At 51.2% G+C, this 18,995-nt stretch overlaps 1 protein-coding gene across 1 annotated transcript in view; it reads left to right on the forward strand.

Annotated features, from left to right (window-relative positions):
* Rspo4 (R-spondin 4) overlaps nucleotides 1-18,995 on the forward strand; it is a 30,090-nt gene continuing 11,095 nt past the window's right edge. The window contains exon 1 of the mRNA XM_052181713.1: nucleotides 1-79. Coding sequence (XP_052037673.1) covers nucleotides 1-79 — 79 coding nt within the window. The remainder of the gene's footprint in view (nucleotides 80-18,995) is intronic.

Genomic DNA, 18,995 nt, shown 5'->3' on the forward strand with positions numbered 1-18,995 from the left:
ATGCGGGCGCCACTCTGCCTGCTGCTGCTCCTCGCCCACGCAGTGGATATGCTTGCCCTGTACCGAAGGAAGAAGCAAGGTACAGATGTGGCCGGGCTGGTGGTGGGGCAGGCACTACAAAGCAGACTCCTGGTAGCCCAGCGGATATGGGCATTTGTCTGGTGCCTGACGCCTGGACTTTTGACTCAGGGTCAGGCCTGGGAGCCGTCGAGAAACCTGGACCTAGGAAGCACTACTGGGAAGGGTCTAGAAGTCAGGCAAGCCCGGCAGTGTCCCAAGGGTAACTCCAGAGATACCAAAACCCAAGGAACCATCCTTGCACTAGAAGACAGGGCTTGTGACTTAGAAGCCAGCGCAGGCATCCTCGCTGGGCCAGGGTGAAGATCAATGACCCCAGGGCTCATGTGGGGCTCTATCACGGCTCCTGACCTGGGTGAGCCATTCCAGTGGTCTCAGCAGGAGTGAGACCTGTGTGAAAGTTGAAATCTTCTGGGGGATGATCTGGAAGAAGTTTGTCCTCTCTCAGAACCTTAGGACTTTTCCTTTGGGACATCCTAGAGCCAGTAGGAAACTTGAACCTGAGACTCTAACTGTGCCTGGACCCTGTAAACATTGGTGTCGATGCCACAGTTCCTTAATGCCACAGTCAGATGTATTTTGGAGTGGAGTTGAGACTGCCCCTGCAGAGGCAGAGTCGGCAGAACCTGAGCTGGTGTTGGGAGGGCAAGCGGACCAGCAAGCCCTATGTCTGAACAGGGCAGACCCTGGCACTCTGCATGCCTGTCTGAATCAACCACCATAGGCTGGCTGCCGTGCCAGGAGTCTGCCACATGCTGTTTCCTCGGATCCCTATGATGTCCCTAATGACAGTGGCTAGTTCACTCTATAGAGCAGGAGGCTTGGCTGAGCAGTCCAACAGGCAGGTGGAAGCTCTGATTTGGTCTCTGGCTGCGAGCCTGGGTCTAAGAACCTGAATGGTAGGGTGTGAGAGTGGCCTTACCGATAGGGACTTCCAGTCCATCTGCATGGAGAGCCTTTCACAGATGCTGTAGCTCCTGTAAGGAAGCAGGGAACACAGGGCTGTGGGAGAGCAGGTATGGGGTGGGATAGCAGGCCATGGCTTAGGGAGCCAACTGTTCAGGGAGCTACGCAAGGAGCAGGGAGAATATAGATGCAGGTGGACCTCGGGCAGGCTGCAGGGTCTTGGGGGTCCTGAATGTCCTTCACCCCCACCATCCAGAGGCCGGGCACTAGAGCCAGCCTAGCTGGATCCATGCCCCTCCTCTGAAGGTTCCAGCTGAGTGACCTCAGGGAAAGCCCTCATCAGTTTTACCTGTATGAGACCCTCCACATTAGTCCTCCAAGATACTTCTCTATTCTCAAAGGATGTTTTAAATCTTTTTCTTTTCACCAACTTGCCTTTTTTATTTTTCTGAGATAAGGCTGGCCTCAAACTCAGAAATCCTCCTGCCTCTGCCTCCCAGAGTCCTGGGATTACAGGCGTGCGCCACCACCGCCAGGCTGCCACCAACTTGTCTTTAAGATGGAAGCAATAAACTTCAGTCTCCCACTCGTCAGGAGAACCACAGCTAAGATGAAGTAAGGTAGCGCATTACCTGCCTAAGCTGGTGCCTCGTGACGCCTGATACTATCAATCAGCCCAATATCTTGGCTGTTATGTCGTTCATAAAGGTCAAAGGTGCAAAAAGGCCAGTGAGTGCAAAGAAAGGTGCTTACATTTTAGAAGAGACAAGTTCAGAGAGGGCAGTTGTCTAAGGCTGCACAGCAGATGAGCAATACAGCAGACTCGGATCCACCTGGTAGGTTCTGTGAGATCCTATGAGCTGGATTAATCTTTTCTTGGAACCTCAGTGTACCTACCTGGAGGGGAGCAGAGTTAGATTTCCAAGATGCTTCTCACTGATGAAAGGAAGAAGACAAGAGGGAGGGGACATGAAAACCGTTTGTCCTTCCCCTTAACCCAGCTCACTAGCACCTCCTAAGGAATTTGGGAGCAGAGTATCGCTCCTTGCATTGGTCCACTTAGCTGAAGAGGCTGCTTTTGAGCCTCAGGGATACACACCTACCCAGCATCTTCAGAGAGGTTGTGTTTGTTCCTACGATACAAAGGAGACAGCCGCGGGCTTCAGTCCCTCTCCTGAACCATTCATGCCGTGTGACCTCAGACGAAAGGGTTTCTCCTCTGCTTCTGCCCACAGCCTCAGTTTCCCCATTGGCTCTGAGGTGGAGGCTACACCTCCCTAGAGCCTGTTCTGCAAGGCAGTCACAGTTCCTGTGGGCAAATGGTTTTGGGTGGTGTTGGGTTTAGCTGAGTTCTTGGCCTATCAAGGGCTCTGAGGGGCCCAAGGAGAGGCAGTGAGGAGAGGCTGCCCTTTCTCAAACCCAGACATACACATGAGTACTGTTTCTCAGACATGAATTGGGAGGCTGTGCATGTGGTCCCCAGGGTCTTCTGATCTGACTTTGGCGAGAGAACGTGTCCTTCAGATGCATGGGTATCAGCAGAGCCTTATTTGCTTGCTGGCCTGCTTGCCTGCTCGCTCATTCATCTATTTATGCAGTGTCACAGGGATCCACGTCCCCTGCCAGGTTGTGTGGAAGCCTGGGGGATGCTAAGCTGAGACATCCAAGGTAGCAAGGGGGTGCCCCTTTCCCTGATTTCCTGGGTTTCCTCCTCCACACCCTGCCCTTGACCTTAGCCTTTGACCCGATTTCCTGCCTGCCCCAGACATGCCTGGTCCACACTTTCTCCCTTGGGGTCTGCTTCTCGGGGACCTGGGCGCCTCCGGCTCCAGCGTCATCACTGGTTTTTGATGAAACCTAATTTTTCTGTTTCTACAAAATAGAATGAAAGGGAAGGGCTTGAAAGGGGTTCTTGGACCTCAAGGGTCTCTTACAAAACACTTTGATTAATTAAATATAAATGAATTAGAACCAGATGGGGACATTACTCTTGAAATGAGCTGGTGTGCCTGGCAGTAGGGCAGTGGAGCAAAATGGGGGGACTCTCAGCTGTGTCCCCACTTCACAGATCTGGAGCCTCCTGTAGGTGAGGCTGCGGTCCAAAGCCTCTGTCCTCTCCTTCCCGGGGCATGAGAACTTGGCCAGGACGCACGATTTCTCTGATTTGTGGTTCCCTCATCTATGAAGTGGAAACCACTGAACTTACCTCCTTGGGTAGCAGGAGAAATGTACCACCATCCCAGAAGAAAGGTGTGCAAAGGTCTTAGGGCAGAGAGGGCTCAGTAGAGGATACCTCCTGAACACTGGCTTCCCTGAGAACTTTTGCTTGTTCCCCTGAGCCCGTTTGATTACCATGCAATGACAAGGGGTGGCATCCACTCCAGTTGGGCACAAGGAATACCTTGTGCAAAGTCTGAATGGCAGCTCTGGCCGGACATGCAGATCCAGAGAGGCTGACACTCGGACAGACAAGGGATTGGCACAGGCTACCTACGCCTCCTGTCTGCAGGTTGGAGCAGTGGCTGGGTGCAGAGCAGGGTGTGTCCTCGGAGAGCTGGTATGCAGATAGAGCCAGACTCGGATGGACATTGGGGTGGCTCTAAAAGGGAAGCCAGTTCCCTTGAGGCAGAGCAGGGTGGTCCCTTGATATATGCTATGGAATGGTGTAGGGGGAGTCATGCCCTGAGTCCCAGGTCTCTGGGTAAAACAGCAGCCAGTTGAATCTAGAAAGCAGAAGCCTGCACAGGAGGCAGACAGGCAGCTGATCCTGAGCTCTGCTCCTGGCCTGGCCCTTCTCAGCCACTGTAAAACTAGCGTGGGTACAAAGAGAGGTGTTTTCCACTTACTCCGCCATGGCACTGGAAATCCATCTCATCACCCTTGTCAATCCCAGGGATGCAGAGACCAGAGAGAGGGCTGGCCATGTACCAGAGCACTGCAGAGGGGCTGGACTTCTTCTGCCGTGCCTTGTGGACTACCCATTTCTCAGGCAAGGAAGTTGAGGGCCAGTGGCCTGTGGAGAACTCCCAGCAGCTGAGTTGGGGCACAGAACCAAAGCTTTGGAGGCACCCTGACCTGTGCCGAGAGCTAACAAGGGACTCTGTTGGGACTGACTGTCATGTCCAAGAGGAGCCTCATCAGGTAATTAAGTAGGGCATCAGTGTGGCAGGCGAAAGGGGAGCCCAGCCACTCTAGAGACCACATGACAGGGAGACGATGGAAATCGCACTGTGGACAGGGCCAGTGTTGGTCACAGAGGGGGTTTGCTGGGCTCCCCTGGCCAGGCTCTGATGAATCCTGAGGACCAAATGTCACTGATGTCACAGTACCCAACACATCCTGAAGTCCATTAGGGAGGATTCCACAATAGACCACCCGATGCTCTTCAGCCCAGCCTTTGATAGACAGGCTAATGTTGTTCCAAGCTCAGCTGAGGACTCCATGAAGGGACATCGCTGAGCTGGGGTGTCACGTATCAGAGGTTTGCTTACGAGGGTACTCAGACTGAGATCTGAGTAAGTTATGGACAGACTTTTTAATGAAATGACATGGAAGACAGGAGTGGAAGACAGGAGAGTAGAGCTTCGGGTGTTTCTGTAAAGAACAAGAGTAAATATTCTAGGTTTTGTGGACCACACAGGATCACGCCAGAGGCTGTGGCATACCATACCCTGCAGAAAATAACAGAGTGCTTTTTAAATATGAAGAAGTATATCACTGCATGCCTGTGTGTAAGGCTGTGTGCACAGGTATGTGAGCACGTATGCAAGCATGTGGAATAGTACAGGCACATGAGTATAATATGTGGTATGTGTGTTCATGAGTATAGGTGTGTGTACAGTATATGTGTTAATAAAATATATTTCATGTGTGTGTGTGGTATACATGCCTGCATAATCTGCATGCTCACATGTGTGTGCATGAATGTAAAGGCCTAAAGCTGATGCCAGGTATCTTGCACAATGGCTCTCATTTTACTGAGACAGAGTCTCTCTCCGAAACCGGATCTTGCTGAGTCTGGATAGTCTAGCTAGCTAGCTGGCTTGGAGGATCCCCTGTTTCTACTTTCTGAGTGCTGGAATTATATGTGGGCCACCTCACCTGCCTGGGCTTCCCAGGGGTTCTAGAGATCTGAACCCAGGTCACTAGACTTGCACACCAACTGCTTTATCTCTCTTACCAGCCTCTGAACCTGTGTTCTTCCTGTTACTGGCATGTGGATGCCATTCTCCCAGCTATGCCTGCCTGAAACATTCACCCCTTTCGAGTTGGCCTAATATAGGGCAGATGTAAGATACTGGACTTTATGAAGGTAGCGGGTCTCTATTTTCCCAAGAGGAGATGAAGGCCCCGTGGGCCACACGGCACTATCCAGGAGCTGGTCAGTAAGCCCAGGAAGTCTGAGTTACAGCTCTACTTCCTCCAGGACACACACACACACACACACACACACACACACAGCGCCTGAGAGCTTCTAATCCCCTTAGCTTGGTGCCGTACCCAGCATACTTGGATGTTAGCCCCTGGAAAGATGGAGTCATCTGTCTGGGCCCTGGGGGGTCTTTCTGCATTAGATGTGATGTCACACCCAGAGTGATGGCTGTGACAGACACCATCGTGTCTTCACACTGGCCTTCCGTCCAGCCCCGTCTGGTGGATACAGTTCTTCCTTCCTGCTGTACACAGGAAGAAAACTAATTCAGAGGGGATTGAGTCACATTGTGTGTGTGTGTGTGTGTGTGTGTGTGTGTGTGTGTGTGTGTGTGTGAAAAAGACCTGGATCCTTCTTGTTCCAAAACTCACAGGAGCAAATCCCACTTACTGTGAGTGCTGAGTACTGTCACTAACCAGCCTCTTGCACAGAACTTTACAGTTGGCAGAGCAGGCCATGCTTGCTTTCTCTAAGGAGTTCCTGAGTGTGATTGCAGAATTTTGGAAGGTGGGGAGGCAAAAATAAAAAGGAAACCAGAGATCAACACCTGTGAATACGGAGGTGGCAGCAGGGGGAGGACAGCTTCAGGTCATCAGCTGTTGATAGCCGTGGACGTACAGGAGGACAAGTGGCCAAGTGCATCATAGACAACCTGCTCCAGAGCCTGGGGGACCTAAGATGGCTCCTTGGAGCCTCAGTTGCCACTGTGCCCTTCCCCAGGCAGCGTCAGTGTCAGAAGGCATCAGGAGACCTTCCATAGATGGAGGGAGGCAGCCAATAACCAGGGCCGGATGCCTTCACAGGGTTCTCCAGCGTCCTGGGGATGGGCAGCTACCACACAGGGTCTGGGGACTGGGTTATTAAGGTCTATGTTAAAGCTATCATAATTTCAGCGCTAGTCATTCATCCAGAGTCATGTCTGTGGACGCTGTCAAGATGTGAAGTGGGTGTGGTGACTCCTAGAACATGCGCCTCACCCAGCTCCTTCCACACAAAATTCACACGTCCCTTGGTCTCCGATTTTTCGACCTACAGGAATAGCCATTTCTAATCCTCCCACCAATGATCCTCTCCACCGCATTCTGCCTCTGCAGATGGGGTAAGAGTAATGCCTTCTCTAGGCCTCTGCAAGGACTCAACAAGGCTGGGAGGCTGTTGACTGACCCACGTTGAGAGGACCAGCCAGCTGCTGAAGGACCTTGACGCCCGGGTGCTCACAGGGTTAATAAGCCTGTGAAGTGGGTATCATTATATAAATGAGAAAATTCATGACCCAGAGGGGTTAAGTAACTTACCCAAGGCCACACAGCTAAGGTTCAGATCCTTTGTATCCCTGGCACCTAAGCTCTAACCACTGAGCGCAGCAGCCTCATGGCCACCACTCATGGAGATTGAGTTACCCACATCCCACAGAGCAGCAAACAGAATTAGAGCAGAAGCACTAATTGCAGCATATGCAGTTGCCATTTTTGTAGTTTGAAAACAGCCAAATATCAGCACTTTCATGTTCCAAAGCAATAGCTTGACAAAGTAAGGTTTGCCAAACCAGAACTTAAATCCAGATGATTGACAGCTGAGCTGAGGTTCAGTGCCAGCATGCCAGTCCCCTCCGGGCCATCCATACTATGGCTTCTGAGATGACTTGGTCCTGCAAGACTTCTTTGCTTGAGAAGCTGGGAGCAGGCATTAGATAGCCAAAGCCACACAGAGATTAGGAGAGATGGGATCCGCAAGCAATCTCTGAGGGCGCAAGCCTTCTTTCTTAGTCTGAATTGCATGCCCTGCCCCAGATCCCTCCACACATATCTGGCCTCTGCTGGGGAGACCTGCTCCCTTGGGTGCTGATGCCCAGGCTAGATCACCTCCATGTCCTTGCTTGATTCCTTCTAGGGCTTAGACTCCACTCCATGACCTCTGGGAAGGCTTTGATGCCTGTTTCAGAAGGGCCTGTACCCCAGCAATGCTAGAGGAAATCAAGCTAAGTCTGGGACCCCAGACCACATAGGGGACCAGCCCTGTCTCCAGAGCCTCCATATTCCATACAGCTGATGGCAGGGACAGAGAGACGGCTGGAAAGGGTTCTGACACTGAGGAGTGGTGCAGCTGTCTAGTGAGTTCAGGTGAGCTCTGGGGCCAGTGGCAAGGAGGACGTGGGTGCGGCTACTCTTGATTAATGTCCCGCCCAGGTCATGCCTCCTCCGGTGCCTCTGTGGGCTGAGTCATAAAGCAGCCTTGAAATGAGGATTGCACACTAGTACACAGGGGTTCTCAACAGAATGGCCTGTGTCAGACCCAGGCAAGGACCTGTGACTAGGGCTGAGCAGGCCTGGACTCACATCCCAGCTCTGCTACAGTCATGCTTGGGTGCAAATCCTTCGCTCCCGGATGTCATTGCTGTCTGTCAGGGTAACAGGGCCACAGAACAGAGATGTGTCCTGAGGGTCACTGCCTGTGGCCCATCTGGAAGACACAAAGCACTCGGCTCGTGATGGTGACAGCCATGTATCCCAGGAGGCTGGCTTCTCTAGAGTGTGGAAGGCTCAAAACTGATGCCACACACGGCTCTAACTCCAGTTGAAGATCTTAAACAGATCTGATGAGTTGGGGGTTGGGGGGGGGGGACTTTGAGGAACTCAGGTTCTGAAGATAAGGTTGGTGCTTAGTGATGTGGCCTTGTGAGCCACCCTGAGTATCACACACCCTGTGCAGTGATCTGGAGGGTGACAGTGACTTTAGTGATGCCCACTAGCTGCAGGGCTCATCCCAGACCTACAAGGCACGGGCGATGCATACCTCATTTGTACAGATGAGAGGGGCTCAGAGTGGTAAAGGGCTGGTCAAAGCTTGCACAGCAAACAGCCAGGGGGGGATGCAGATTAGAGTAGAAACTCCAGCCTCTCCCTGTCCATTCCTGCCTGGGGGTCCCCTAAAAGCTGAGAACTGCTACTAAAAACACCCCTGACTGGGAGGAGAGAGAGTGGCTGGGGCATGGAGGGCTGGAGAAGGACAGCCAAGAGTGTCTTACTTAGGGTTCCTATTGCTCTGATGAAACACCATGACCAAAAAGCATACAATTCCATATCCATTGATCACGGAAGGAAGTCAGGACAGGAATTCCAATAGGGCTGGAACCTGGAGGCAGGAGCTGATACAGAAGCCATGGAGGGGTGCTGCATACTGGCTTGCTCCTCATGGTTTGTTCAGCCTGCTTTCTTATAGAAACCTGGACCACCAGCCCAGGGATGGCACCACCCACAATGGGCTGCCCCATTAATCACCAATTAATAAGATGCCCTACAGGCTCGCCTGTGGTATTTTCTTAATTGAGGCAACTTCCTCTCAGATGACTTTAGCTTGTGTTAACATAAAACTAGCTAGCACAATGAAGTTCTATGCCAAAGTCCCTTTGAAACTGAGGACAAGAGGCAAAGGAGCTGTCATCCACTGGGTACGCCATGTGGACAGAGCCATCTACCCTTTAATTCTTTGACACACAAGCAAACTTGATAGCTCCTCTTTCCTGAGTCTGCTCTTCCTCCCAGCTACATGGATGACACCATGTCTCTGCCAGTGCTCTCAGCCTCCCTCCCCCAACCTCCCTCCCCAACCTCCCTCCCCCAACCTCCCTCCCCAACCTCCCTCCCCAACCTCCCTCCCCCAACCTCCCTCCCCAGCCTCTCCTGTCCCTTCTTCTCAATGCCTGGGGATGGGAATGGGGTGTGTGCTTGGGATAGCACACCGGTTTGAGCATACCTGTTCAGTGACTCCCCAGCTCAGGAAAATTAAAATGATCCTGGCTTATAACCTTGAGATCATATACAAGGCCACATGCAATGTAACTGTTTGTAACTATTTAGGGAATATCAAAAAGTCCCTGCCTGCTTTGTCAACAGGTACTTTTGTGGTAATTTTAATGTAAAACCTAGATAAATCAGTTACAGTAAGCCTTCTCTAACGGTCTGGGCATCCACCCTGTGACCTCACCTGGTCACTGCTCTCTGATCCTTCCAGCCTGAGGACATTTATGCTTTCTGGTCCCTCTACCAAGATTGTATAGTCCACAGAGGCTTTGGAATCCCACTTCCTTCTGGATGGAAACATGTGAGCTGGCAGTCTTGTTCACTAAGGTCTCCCGGTGCCTTGAACAGTATTTGACACAAAACAGTTATTCAGTGATATTTCACCACCTTGAGACCCCCCCAGTCTGCAGGTGTTAGGCCTCTTGTATAACACAGCATATGGGTATATATGGTGGTTTAAATGGGAATAGTCCTCATAGGTTCATATATTTGAATACTTGGTCCCTAGTTGGTGGAACTGTTTGGAAAGGATTAGGAGGCGTGGCCTTGTTGGAGGAGGTGCGCCATAGAGGCAGGCTTGGAGGCTTCCAAAAGCCCATACCGTTCCCAGTCAGTTCTCTCTGCCTCATGCTCATGAATCAAGATGTGAGTAGGTTCTCAGCTACAAGCCTTCCTGCCTACTACCGTGCTCCCCACTGCCCTACTGCCGTGCTCCCCACCATGGTGGTCGTGAACTCAGTACTCTCAAACCACAGGCCACACAGTAAATGCTTTGTTTTTTAAGTTGCTTTGGTCATTGTGTTTTGTCACAGCAATTGAAAAGTAACTAAGACACCATATAAGCTTGAAATCACAGACAAGACCACAGACCGTGTAACTGTTTATAAATAATTTCATTTTACTGTTTATGGACTCACAAGAAAAAGTTCCAGTGTGTTCTGCGCATGGGTGTTTTTTTCTTAATATTTCTAGTGCAGAACCTGGACAAGTCATCTACGGTAAGTCCCCTGTAGACATCTGTATGTGGCCTGCCTATTCTGCATGTCCACACACTGAGGTCAGGATGGAGTGGCAAAGCTCCTTTCTTTGTCAGCTCCAACAGGCTGTGGCAATGGGTGTGGCAGAGCTGGCCTCTGAGTCAGGGGAGGTGCCTATGACCAGATGAGGAGAAGCCAGTGGTAGCTGGGGAGAGGAAGAGCCAGAAGCATTGGTTCAGATCCAGGGGCCTCAGCCCTGCACTCTGGGGACTCACTGTGTGCCTCTGAAACAGTTCCCATCCTCCACTCAGGGAGGACACTCAGGAAAATGTCGTTTCCTGCCCTGCTGCCCACCTCCTTGCAGAGTGGCAGGTGTTGCTGGTCATTTTCAGTTTGCCTATACAATAGGTCATAGTAATGTTTTAAAAATCTATTTTGATTTTTTTTAATGTGTGTGTGTGTGTGCATGGGTCTGTGGGGGCCCCTAATGGGGTACAGAGCAGCAATAGTAGAGAAGCCCGTGGTGGGGCAAGCTGTTCACAGGAGAAGCTGAAGAGAAAGACGGAGAGGCCAAACATATGCCCCAGTAACCTGAGGGCCTTGCATTAGACCCTGCCCCCAAATGGCTCCCGGACCTCTCATTAGGGGAGAGTCTTTCACATGCATGTACCTCGGGTATTCTTCACATGCTCACCCATCCACCTTGCTCTCTGAGACTGGGATCCTCACTGACCTGGGACTCACCAAGCCAGCGAGCGAACCCCGGGGATCCTCTTGTCTCTCCCTCTGCAGCACTTGGAATAGAAGTGCAGGCCTCCATATGCGACTGTCTAAAATGTAGATTCTAGGGATCAAATGCAGGCCCCCGTGTGTGTGAGGTAGGCGCGTTCCTAGCTTTTGTCCTGATTCAAATCTTCAACTTGAAAATTGTCAGTGATAAGAAGCCGCTTGCCGTGTAGGCACTGACCTGTTTGTTGTTTTTCTTTGAGTTGCTCGGAATATCTTTGCTCCCCATTGCCTTGTGTTTTCCTTATTGATTTATAAAAGCTGTTTGTAGCCAGATGGTGGTGGCAAAAGCGTTTAAGTCCAACACTCTGGAGGCAGAGGCAGGCAGATCTCTGGGTTCAAGGCCAGCCTGGTCTTCAGAGCAAGTTCTAGGACAGCCAGACTGAGCAGAGTAATCCTGTCTTGAAAAACTAATTTTTAAAGTTGCTTGTATATTACAGATGGCTATCTGTGGCCTGCTCCATAGCTGGCTTTATGACCAGGCTGAACATACAATATGAAATTTACACTTACTTTTCTTTCTAATTTGGTTTAACTCTGAAACCCAATCTTTGGTAACTGAGCAGTTCTCAAAACTTTCTGATAAATATAAGGTTAACAAAAACAAACAAAACAACAAAACAAAACCCAGACGTGTGCTGAAATTTTAAAGTGTGGGTCTGATCCAGAGTCCTCTCCTGTGCAGGAAGCTATATGGCAACCTCCAGTCCCCCTCGCCACATGACCATGCCCCTTGTCACAGGTAGGCCACTTCCCTATGGGGACAGAGCTGTCTCAGGCTTCGCCATTCCAACTGGGTTTTCCTGTAACCACAGAGAGATACCTGAGATAATTAACTTACAACTGAAAAGTTTTGCTTGGGTCACAGTTGCGTAGGTTCCAGTCCCCACTGGACACCTCCATGGCTCTAGGCTCCTGCTGGGCTATGTGACAGTTACGATGGAGAAGTAAGGAAACTGTTCCACTCACAAGGGAGAAGCTGAGAAAGATGGAGAGGCCACACATGTGTTCCAGTAACCTAGATCTTGCTCCTGAAATGCTCCCCTGCATCTCATTAGGGTCTTTACAGACGATGTCCAAACTGTGATATTGCCTGTCTGTTGTGAGCAGAAATAGCGGAGACCCAATTAGCTACAGCTGTCACCTCAAATTTCCCAATGCTTGAGAACTCAGGGCCTATCCCAATAAGATAGATGTGCCTGTGCTGGACTGCAGGCATCCCATTATGGGACCCGGAAGCCTCGAGCCCCTCCAGGTAAATCTTCAGCTTAAATGAATCAGTCACCTCTGTTGGCATCCCTACACTGGGATAATAAATTAGCCAAATGATGACAATATGGCTGCCCCACCTGCCCCACCCACTTCATCTCTCTCCACTTTGCTTATCTTCAGTGGATCAAGTTAGATAACAAATGTGGGTGTAGTTAGGGTGTGGCATTCCAGACTCCCCATTCTTCAGACCCCTCCAAACCAGAAGCATGTGGGAGCAGGGGCCGTGCCTGTTGGCTAGTCAGCAGTGGGCCATCCTTCAGTGCTCTGGACAGGCACCCCAGGCTGGAGAGGAACAGAGGAGGAATGAAAGGTGCCAAGGAGAGCTGGTCCTTCCCGGAAAGTCCAGGAAGGGGAGAAGACCCCAATTCTAGACTGTGGAAAGAGCACAGGGAGCTTGCCTTTACTTTTTAGAGGAGGAAGGTTATTCAGAGGAACACCTATGGAGCGTGCACGTGCAGCGGGCACAGTGGGGGCGGGGTGGCAGCGGTGAGGACCACTGGTAAACAACGTGGAATCTGGTGGAAGCTTACATTTCCAGTCTAGTGCTATTTCATGTAACTTTCTCAAAAGCCCGTACAGACAAAATCTGTTTTGTCTCTACCTTTTAAAAATAAATCCAGTATGAGGGAGGGCCTTGTTTTTTGTTTTCACCCACCCCCCAGATTCCTATAGCCTAGAAAGAACCTGACATGAAGTAGGTGTTCAAGAAATACTGGATGGACAAATGGGTGGATGGATGCATGCATGAATAAGTGGATGGATGGGTAGAAGGGTGTGTAGATGTGTGGATGGATGAGTGGATGGGTAGATGGAAGGACAGACAGTAAGATGAATTGGATGGATGGATGGATGGATGGATGGATGGATGGATGGATGGATGGATGGATGGATGGATGGATGGAGAGGTGGATGGATGGATGTATGGATGGATGTATGGATGGATGGATGGATGGATGGATGGATGGATGGATGGATGGATGGATGGATGGATAAGAGGCGAATGAATGAGTGAACCTTGAGTCTTTAGGAAGAACAGTTTGACCATCAGGCAGGGACTTGCCCAAGAACACACAGCCCTAGAAAAGAGATCATATCGGGGCTTCTCCTGATTCTAGGATTTGAGAGGAGGAGGGATCCCATAGGGAGAGGTCAGATAAAAATCAGATTCTAAATATGCTCCCTGGAGAGCCAAACATGCCTCTCAGTTCTGCCATCCTTTGCCGTCTCCTCAGTCTTCATGGACAGGGTCCATCCTTGGGTCAACCTGACCTGACCATGACTCCTTCCCTGCCACTCATTGGCAGTGGGGCCAGGTTCCATCAGCACCGGAAGCAGATGCCCCAAAGCTGCCTTCTGCTTCATAAGGGGCAGATGCTCAGGCAGAAGCCATGAGGGGGGTCTGCATTCTCAGCACTTACAATAATAGTGACCTCCAGTTTCTAAGACTGCCTGGCTCTCCACCCACTCACTCAGAGTCTGTGTACCCCATGCAACTTTCTCTCTGACATGCCTTAGTCCCCTTGTCTGTGAGTGACTGAAAGCCGCGTCTGAGGGTTACGTGTCCACAGCTCCCACTGCCAGTCACCTGGCAGGTGTTCTGAGTGTACCACATAGGCTATCACACTGGACCTTACATCTGGGGATATCAATCCCTCCTTTACTGGAAGGGAAACCGAGGCTTGGGGAGACTCATCTGCGTTAGAACAAACTCAGGCTGCCTGCCTCCGTAGCTGGTGCTCTTGACTCCCTAAGCACAGCCCCCTCTGCTCCTGCCGTCAGCCCAGCTGGATTTCAGCCCAACCTTTGGGATGCTCTAGAGATAGAACAGAAGGGCTTGGCATGAGCTCCTCCCTTTCCCATCCCGCCCTCTGCATTTCACAGCTGTGAAAGGCCAGTGGAGTCGACCCCCAAGTGGGCAGCTGGAGCTCTGGCCCTTGCATTGCTGAGCTCCGTACACAAATTGCTGTTGTCTGTGATGACCATGGGGCACACACACATACTCACATGGGTTCCTGAGTGGGTGTGCAGGTGCACATGTGGGCCTGTGTATGTGGAGGGCATTGGTCAACCTCTTAGCATTCCTCAGGAGTCATCCATCTTGGTTTTTCTTTGAGACAGGATCTCTCTCATGGAACCTGGATTTCTCCAGTGAGACTAGGCTGATTGACCAGCACACTCCAGGGATCCCCCTGCCTCCACCTGTCAACACTTTACAAGATCACAAGCTTTCGCCACATCCCACTTTTTATGTGGGTTCTAGGGTTGGCCCGAGTCTCCATGCTTGTACCACAGGCACTTCACTGACCAAGCTCTCTCCATGGCCCACTTTTTCAGTTTCTTCTTACACAATTTTATACATTTGACACATAGGGCGGACTGGTTGATTCTCCAACAGTTGCCCTCTGGGCAGCTCTGTAATGATTCTACACTGGCAGCCATCAGAAGGGTGAGCTCCGGGGCGACGATCTGGGAGAAGCCAGCTGGTGGCTCCTGTTACCCAGCAAGCTCACGCCAGTAAGGCCCCAAGAAGAGGGATCCTGTCTCTGCATCGCTGGTTCTGAAGATGACTGGGCTCTGGGCTGCAAGCTTCCCACCCCTCCCACCAGGGACACCAATCTAACTTCTCCTATTGAGTAGCAATGGGGCAAAACGCACCTGGTGACCGTGCAGAGATGGGAGAAGAAATTGGACTTGGCGTTGGGAACAAGCAGCCAATGTCCTGCACCCCGCCAGACAGCCAGGTGGGGGCACCACTGAGCAAAGGCTTCTCCATGCTGCATCCAGGGTCATCTCAGTCTGTAAGAGGTGGTCACAGATATCAGTATACACCAACTAGGGGCACACAAGGACCCAACCAACCCTTTTCTTTCCTGTCATAGGAGGCCTGGGAGGGACGGTCCACAACTGAGGTTCCTTCTGTAGACAGTGATCCCAAGCCACTGTTCCCTCATTTCAGAAGCCCTTACTGACCTATCCCATAGCTCCTGGGAGAGACAAAAGGAGAGTAGAAAGGCGAAGGTTGGGTCCGGCCTGAGGTAGCCAGCATTGCTCCTGCCCTCATTTAGCGGGGTTTCTACCTCCGTTAAGGTCAGGTGAACATTGGAGAAGACAGTAGCCCTAGCATGCCACTAGGAAGGCTTCTCAAGACCTTGGTGAGGGGTCTGTGGATCCCACTAAGGGTTGTCTTGAAGGGGCAGGTTGTGACGTGACATCAAGGTTAAGCCCTTGGATTCTGTTGGGTGTGTAACCTCTAGCTGTCCCGCCCTGGTGCTGAGGAGGGACTGGTGGTCTAGAAGCCTCTAGGCCTGCACTCTTTGGGCGCCTCCAAGCCGGGAGCTATCTCCAGAGTCTGGATGGTGCAATCTGCCCCCCAGGCAGGAATGTGCTGGCCCTTGGAGCCAGCCTCCAGCAGTGGCAACTGCCTCCCATATGTGGCAGTCAGAGCGGGCAGGCGGGCGCCCAGATGTTGTTCATTTCCCTTGGTCATCAGTGACATTCATCCCTCATTGCCAGGAGGATATCTGAGATGCGCTGACTAGCCCTCTCTTTGCAGCTCCTCTTTTGAGGTTCTGGATCCTTTCCAAGGGCAAAGCAGGGACCAGGTCCTGCCCTGGACCTCCTTAGGCTTAGCTTGGAACAGGGACCACGGATCTTTCTCTTCCTGTCCTCCTCCAACACATTCTTGCCCTGGGAGTCCTGAGACGGCTGTATTAAATCTTTAGTCCACCATGACAAACCATGTTCTCATGCAAGGCATACTTCACTGGGCACACCCCAATTATGAAGAAACTCTGCCCCCAAAAATGTTGGCATCGAAATAAACAGCTCTGCGTTGATTGTCAGAAATACAGCCGTGGATTGGTGGAAGCAGGGTAGGTGGTAGAGGTCACAGCTAAACAGCAGTGTCACTGAGACCCTCTTCTCTGTCAGTCCTGCCCAGCAACGCCATGCATGTCTGTGAGCTGATTCCTGCTTTATCAATGGGAAGCTGGTGCACAGAGAGGTCAGAATGCTAGCTTGTGATGACACAGGTAAAAGGGAAGGGTCAGAGCTGGGATTTGAACCTATATAGTCCAGCCTTGGGCCTGCTCTCCACTAGTAGATTTAAAAGTATAGCTTCAAGACGACAAGGAAGGATATGTAAGCTTTATGTGTTCCAGGTCCTGACAGCCCCCCAAAATATAGAGTCGATGGAAGGCCCAACTGGAGACGATCCACCAGCCTTCAGGAGAGTCTATGTTTGCCCAAAGGGAGTGGATCCTGCTTGGCCCAGTGTGGTGGCCCACACATGTTGTTCCACATACTTGGAAGACCGAAGGAGGGTTCCCAAGAATCCACGGTCAGCCTGAGCAGCACAGCAAAAACTCCCTGTCTTAAATCAAAACTAACGGGGGATCCACTGCTTCCTGATGCCACTGAGGGAGTAGTGGGTGTGACTGACCCCCAGTCACAGGGAGACCTGGCGCTTCCCTCATGCTTGGCACCAGGATGGGCATAGGAACTGGAGGGTCTGCGCATGGCACCTGAGAGCATCACTGTGGGCAGCCCCCCCTCCACCCCCCAAATACACAACACCAACTGTGACAGACGCCCTGGATTTTTCCAGAAGTCCAGGTTCCAGATTTTTATGTGAAATTTCTTGATTTTATAAATCTGGCCATCTGTTCCAATTACTCTTAGAAAAAAAAAAAGCGTAGACTTGGCTTGGGTACCAAGGGCATTTAATGTCAGACACACCGTGGGCTGCTGAGATGAGCCTGTCTGGGCCAGCCTGTCGTCGTCAGAATCCCAGGTGTCCACATGAGCCCTGGGGGAAAAGATGACTGTGGTGTATGTCGATATGAAGGTGACCTTAAAGCCAGTCAGTTTCCAAATGGACAAATCTACCAGGGACATTGGCTCCTGTTAGATGAGGTGTTAGATGAGGCCCAGTCTCAGGACACAGATGACTCTGACCCTGGGATCTTTGTCATTCCTTGTCCCCAGAGGAAAGAATAAACCTGCCCTTTATCTAAGACCAAAGCCACCTGATAAGACCAGTGGTGACAGAAAGCCATGTCCCCGGTCCTTGATATCTACCTTCTAGTCTTTCCCATGTGTCTGCTCTACATGAGACAAGAGGCTACATGGTGGTTCACAGTTCCACTGTGGGTCGTGACAGTGTAGAGACAGGATAGGCACTTCAGTGTGTGGATGAGCTACGTGTGGCGCCGTCGGCTGGTTTGCCGATATGCCCCTTTAAGCTTTGGGGGGCTAGGAGTTGCTACTTCAAGTCTTCAAGTGGGGAAATCAAAGCATCAGTGAGAAGGGACTTGTCTAAGGTTGTTCACCGAACCGAGGAACCAGGATGTCCACCTGGTCACCGAGGAACCAGGATGTCCACCTGGTCACCGAGGAACCAGGATGTCCACCTGGTCACCTTCACACATCTGTGCCACCATCCTCTTCAACCTGGTGACAATGGCTGCAGTTTCTCAGATGCTGGCTGTGTGCTGGGCTCTGAGATCACAGCACACCCTATCTCCCTCCATCTCGGCAGCCCTACAAGATAAATGCCATCATGCCGTTTTCGACCTAGAAAAGGTGGGGCTTGGGGTGGTAACAGATGTTGCCCAGATGCACACTGTGCCACCCCCAAAGCAGGTATCCATTGACTCCCTAGCATTCCCCCACCCCAAAAAAAAATCTCAAAGGATTCAGCAACTGTTCATCGAGTGAGTATCTGGATGACTCAGCACTGGGTTTCTTAGTGCATTCAGAGTTCTAAGCCAGGGTCATCTTGTAAACTGTCAAGTCTAAAATGGTTATCATGCTCTACAGGGTGAAGTTCCAAGTGCTGACTTGTTCCCCAGGTGACTCGTGCCATTCAGACCTCTTCAGCTGCTGGCATGAGGTTGACCTCTGGGGTCAACTGTCATTTCCACTGGGGGAAGCCAGTCTCAACTGTGAGAGACGACTGCTCAGGGGAATAGCATGGGCGTTGACTCTGACGCTCCAAGGAAGCTCATGAGGTTGCAATTAGAGCCCAAATGTGCTTATTTATAAGCTTGTGCCTGATCCAGGATAGGGTAGGGGTTCAGGCCAAGACCCACCTGACATGAAGAGGGACCCAGGCTTTCCCTGGAGTGCCATGGAGGGCAGTGGAATGGGTGGTGCTGTAGGCCCCTCTGTCTTGCAGAAGCATAGCCTCCTACCAGGGTCTTTATCCTATCTATCAAGCTAGGTCTTTTCTGATTACAGGCTGACAGAGAAGCATTAGCTCGAGTGGAAAAGTGCCTTTCTTCAGAGCCGTAAGGAAGCCAAGCCCCGGGAGGGCCTGGACGGCCCTGAGAAGTCGTGCTGCCTTTTGGAGCTTGTGAGGTTCCTGGCTGATGCTTCTCTCTCTGCATTTCATTTGTTTATTTCTCTTTCTCCCTCTGCTTCTGTATTAGTCAGAAATCATTTGGTTGCAAGTGACAGAAAAGCTAACTCAAATGTCTTGAGAATTGAGGAGAGTGCACAGAACTGTGGAGCAGGCTGGGCGGGATGGAGGCTCGCTTTTGAACTCAGATGTAGTTCCTTCTGTGTGTGATCCTCACTCACAGAAGGTTCTTGGGTGTGTGGAGCACTCGCCAGCCTCCACCATCCATAGCTTCATAGGTCCAAAGAGCAGAAAACATGCATGAAATATCACACACACTACACTACACAAACACACCACGTACCACATACCACACCATACAAACAGCACACACTCATACACAC

Source organism: Apodemus sylvaticus, chromosome 5 (assembly GCF_947179515.1).
Source record: "Apodemus sylvaticus chromosome 5, mApoSyl1.1, whole genome shotgun sequence".
Lineage (NCBI taxonomy): Eukaryota > Metazoa > Chordata > Mammalia > Rodentia > Muridae > Apodemus > Apodemus sylvaticus.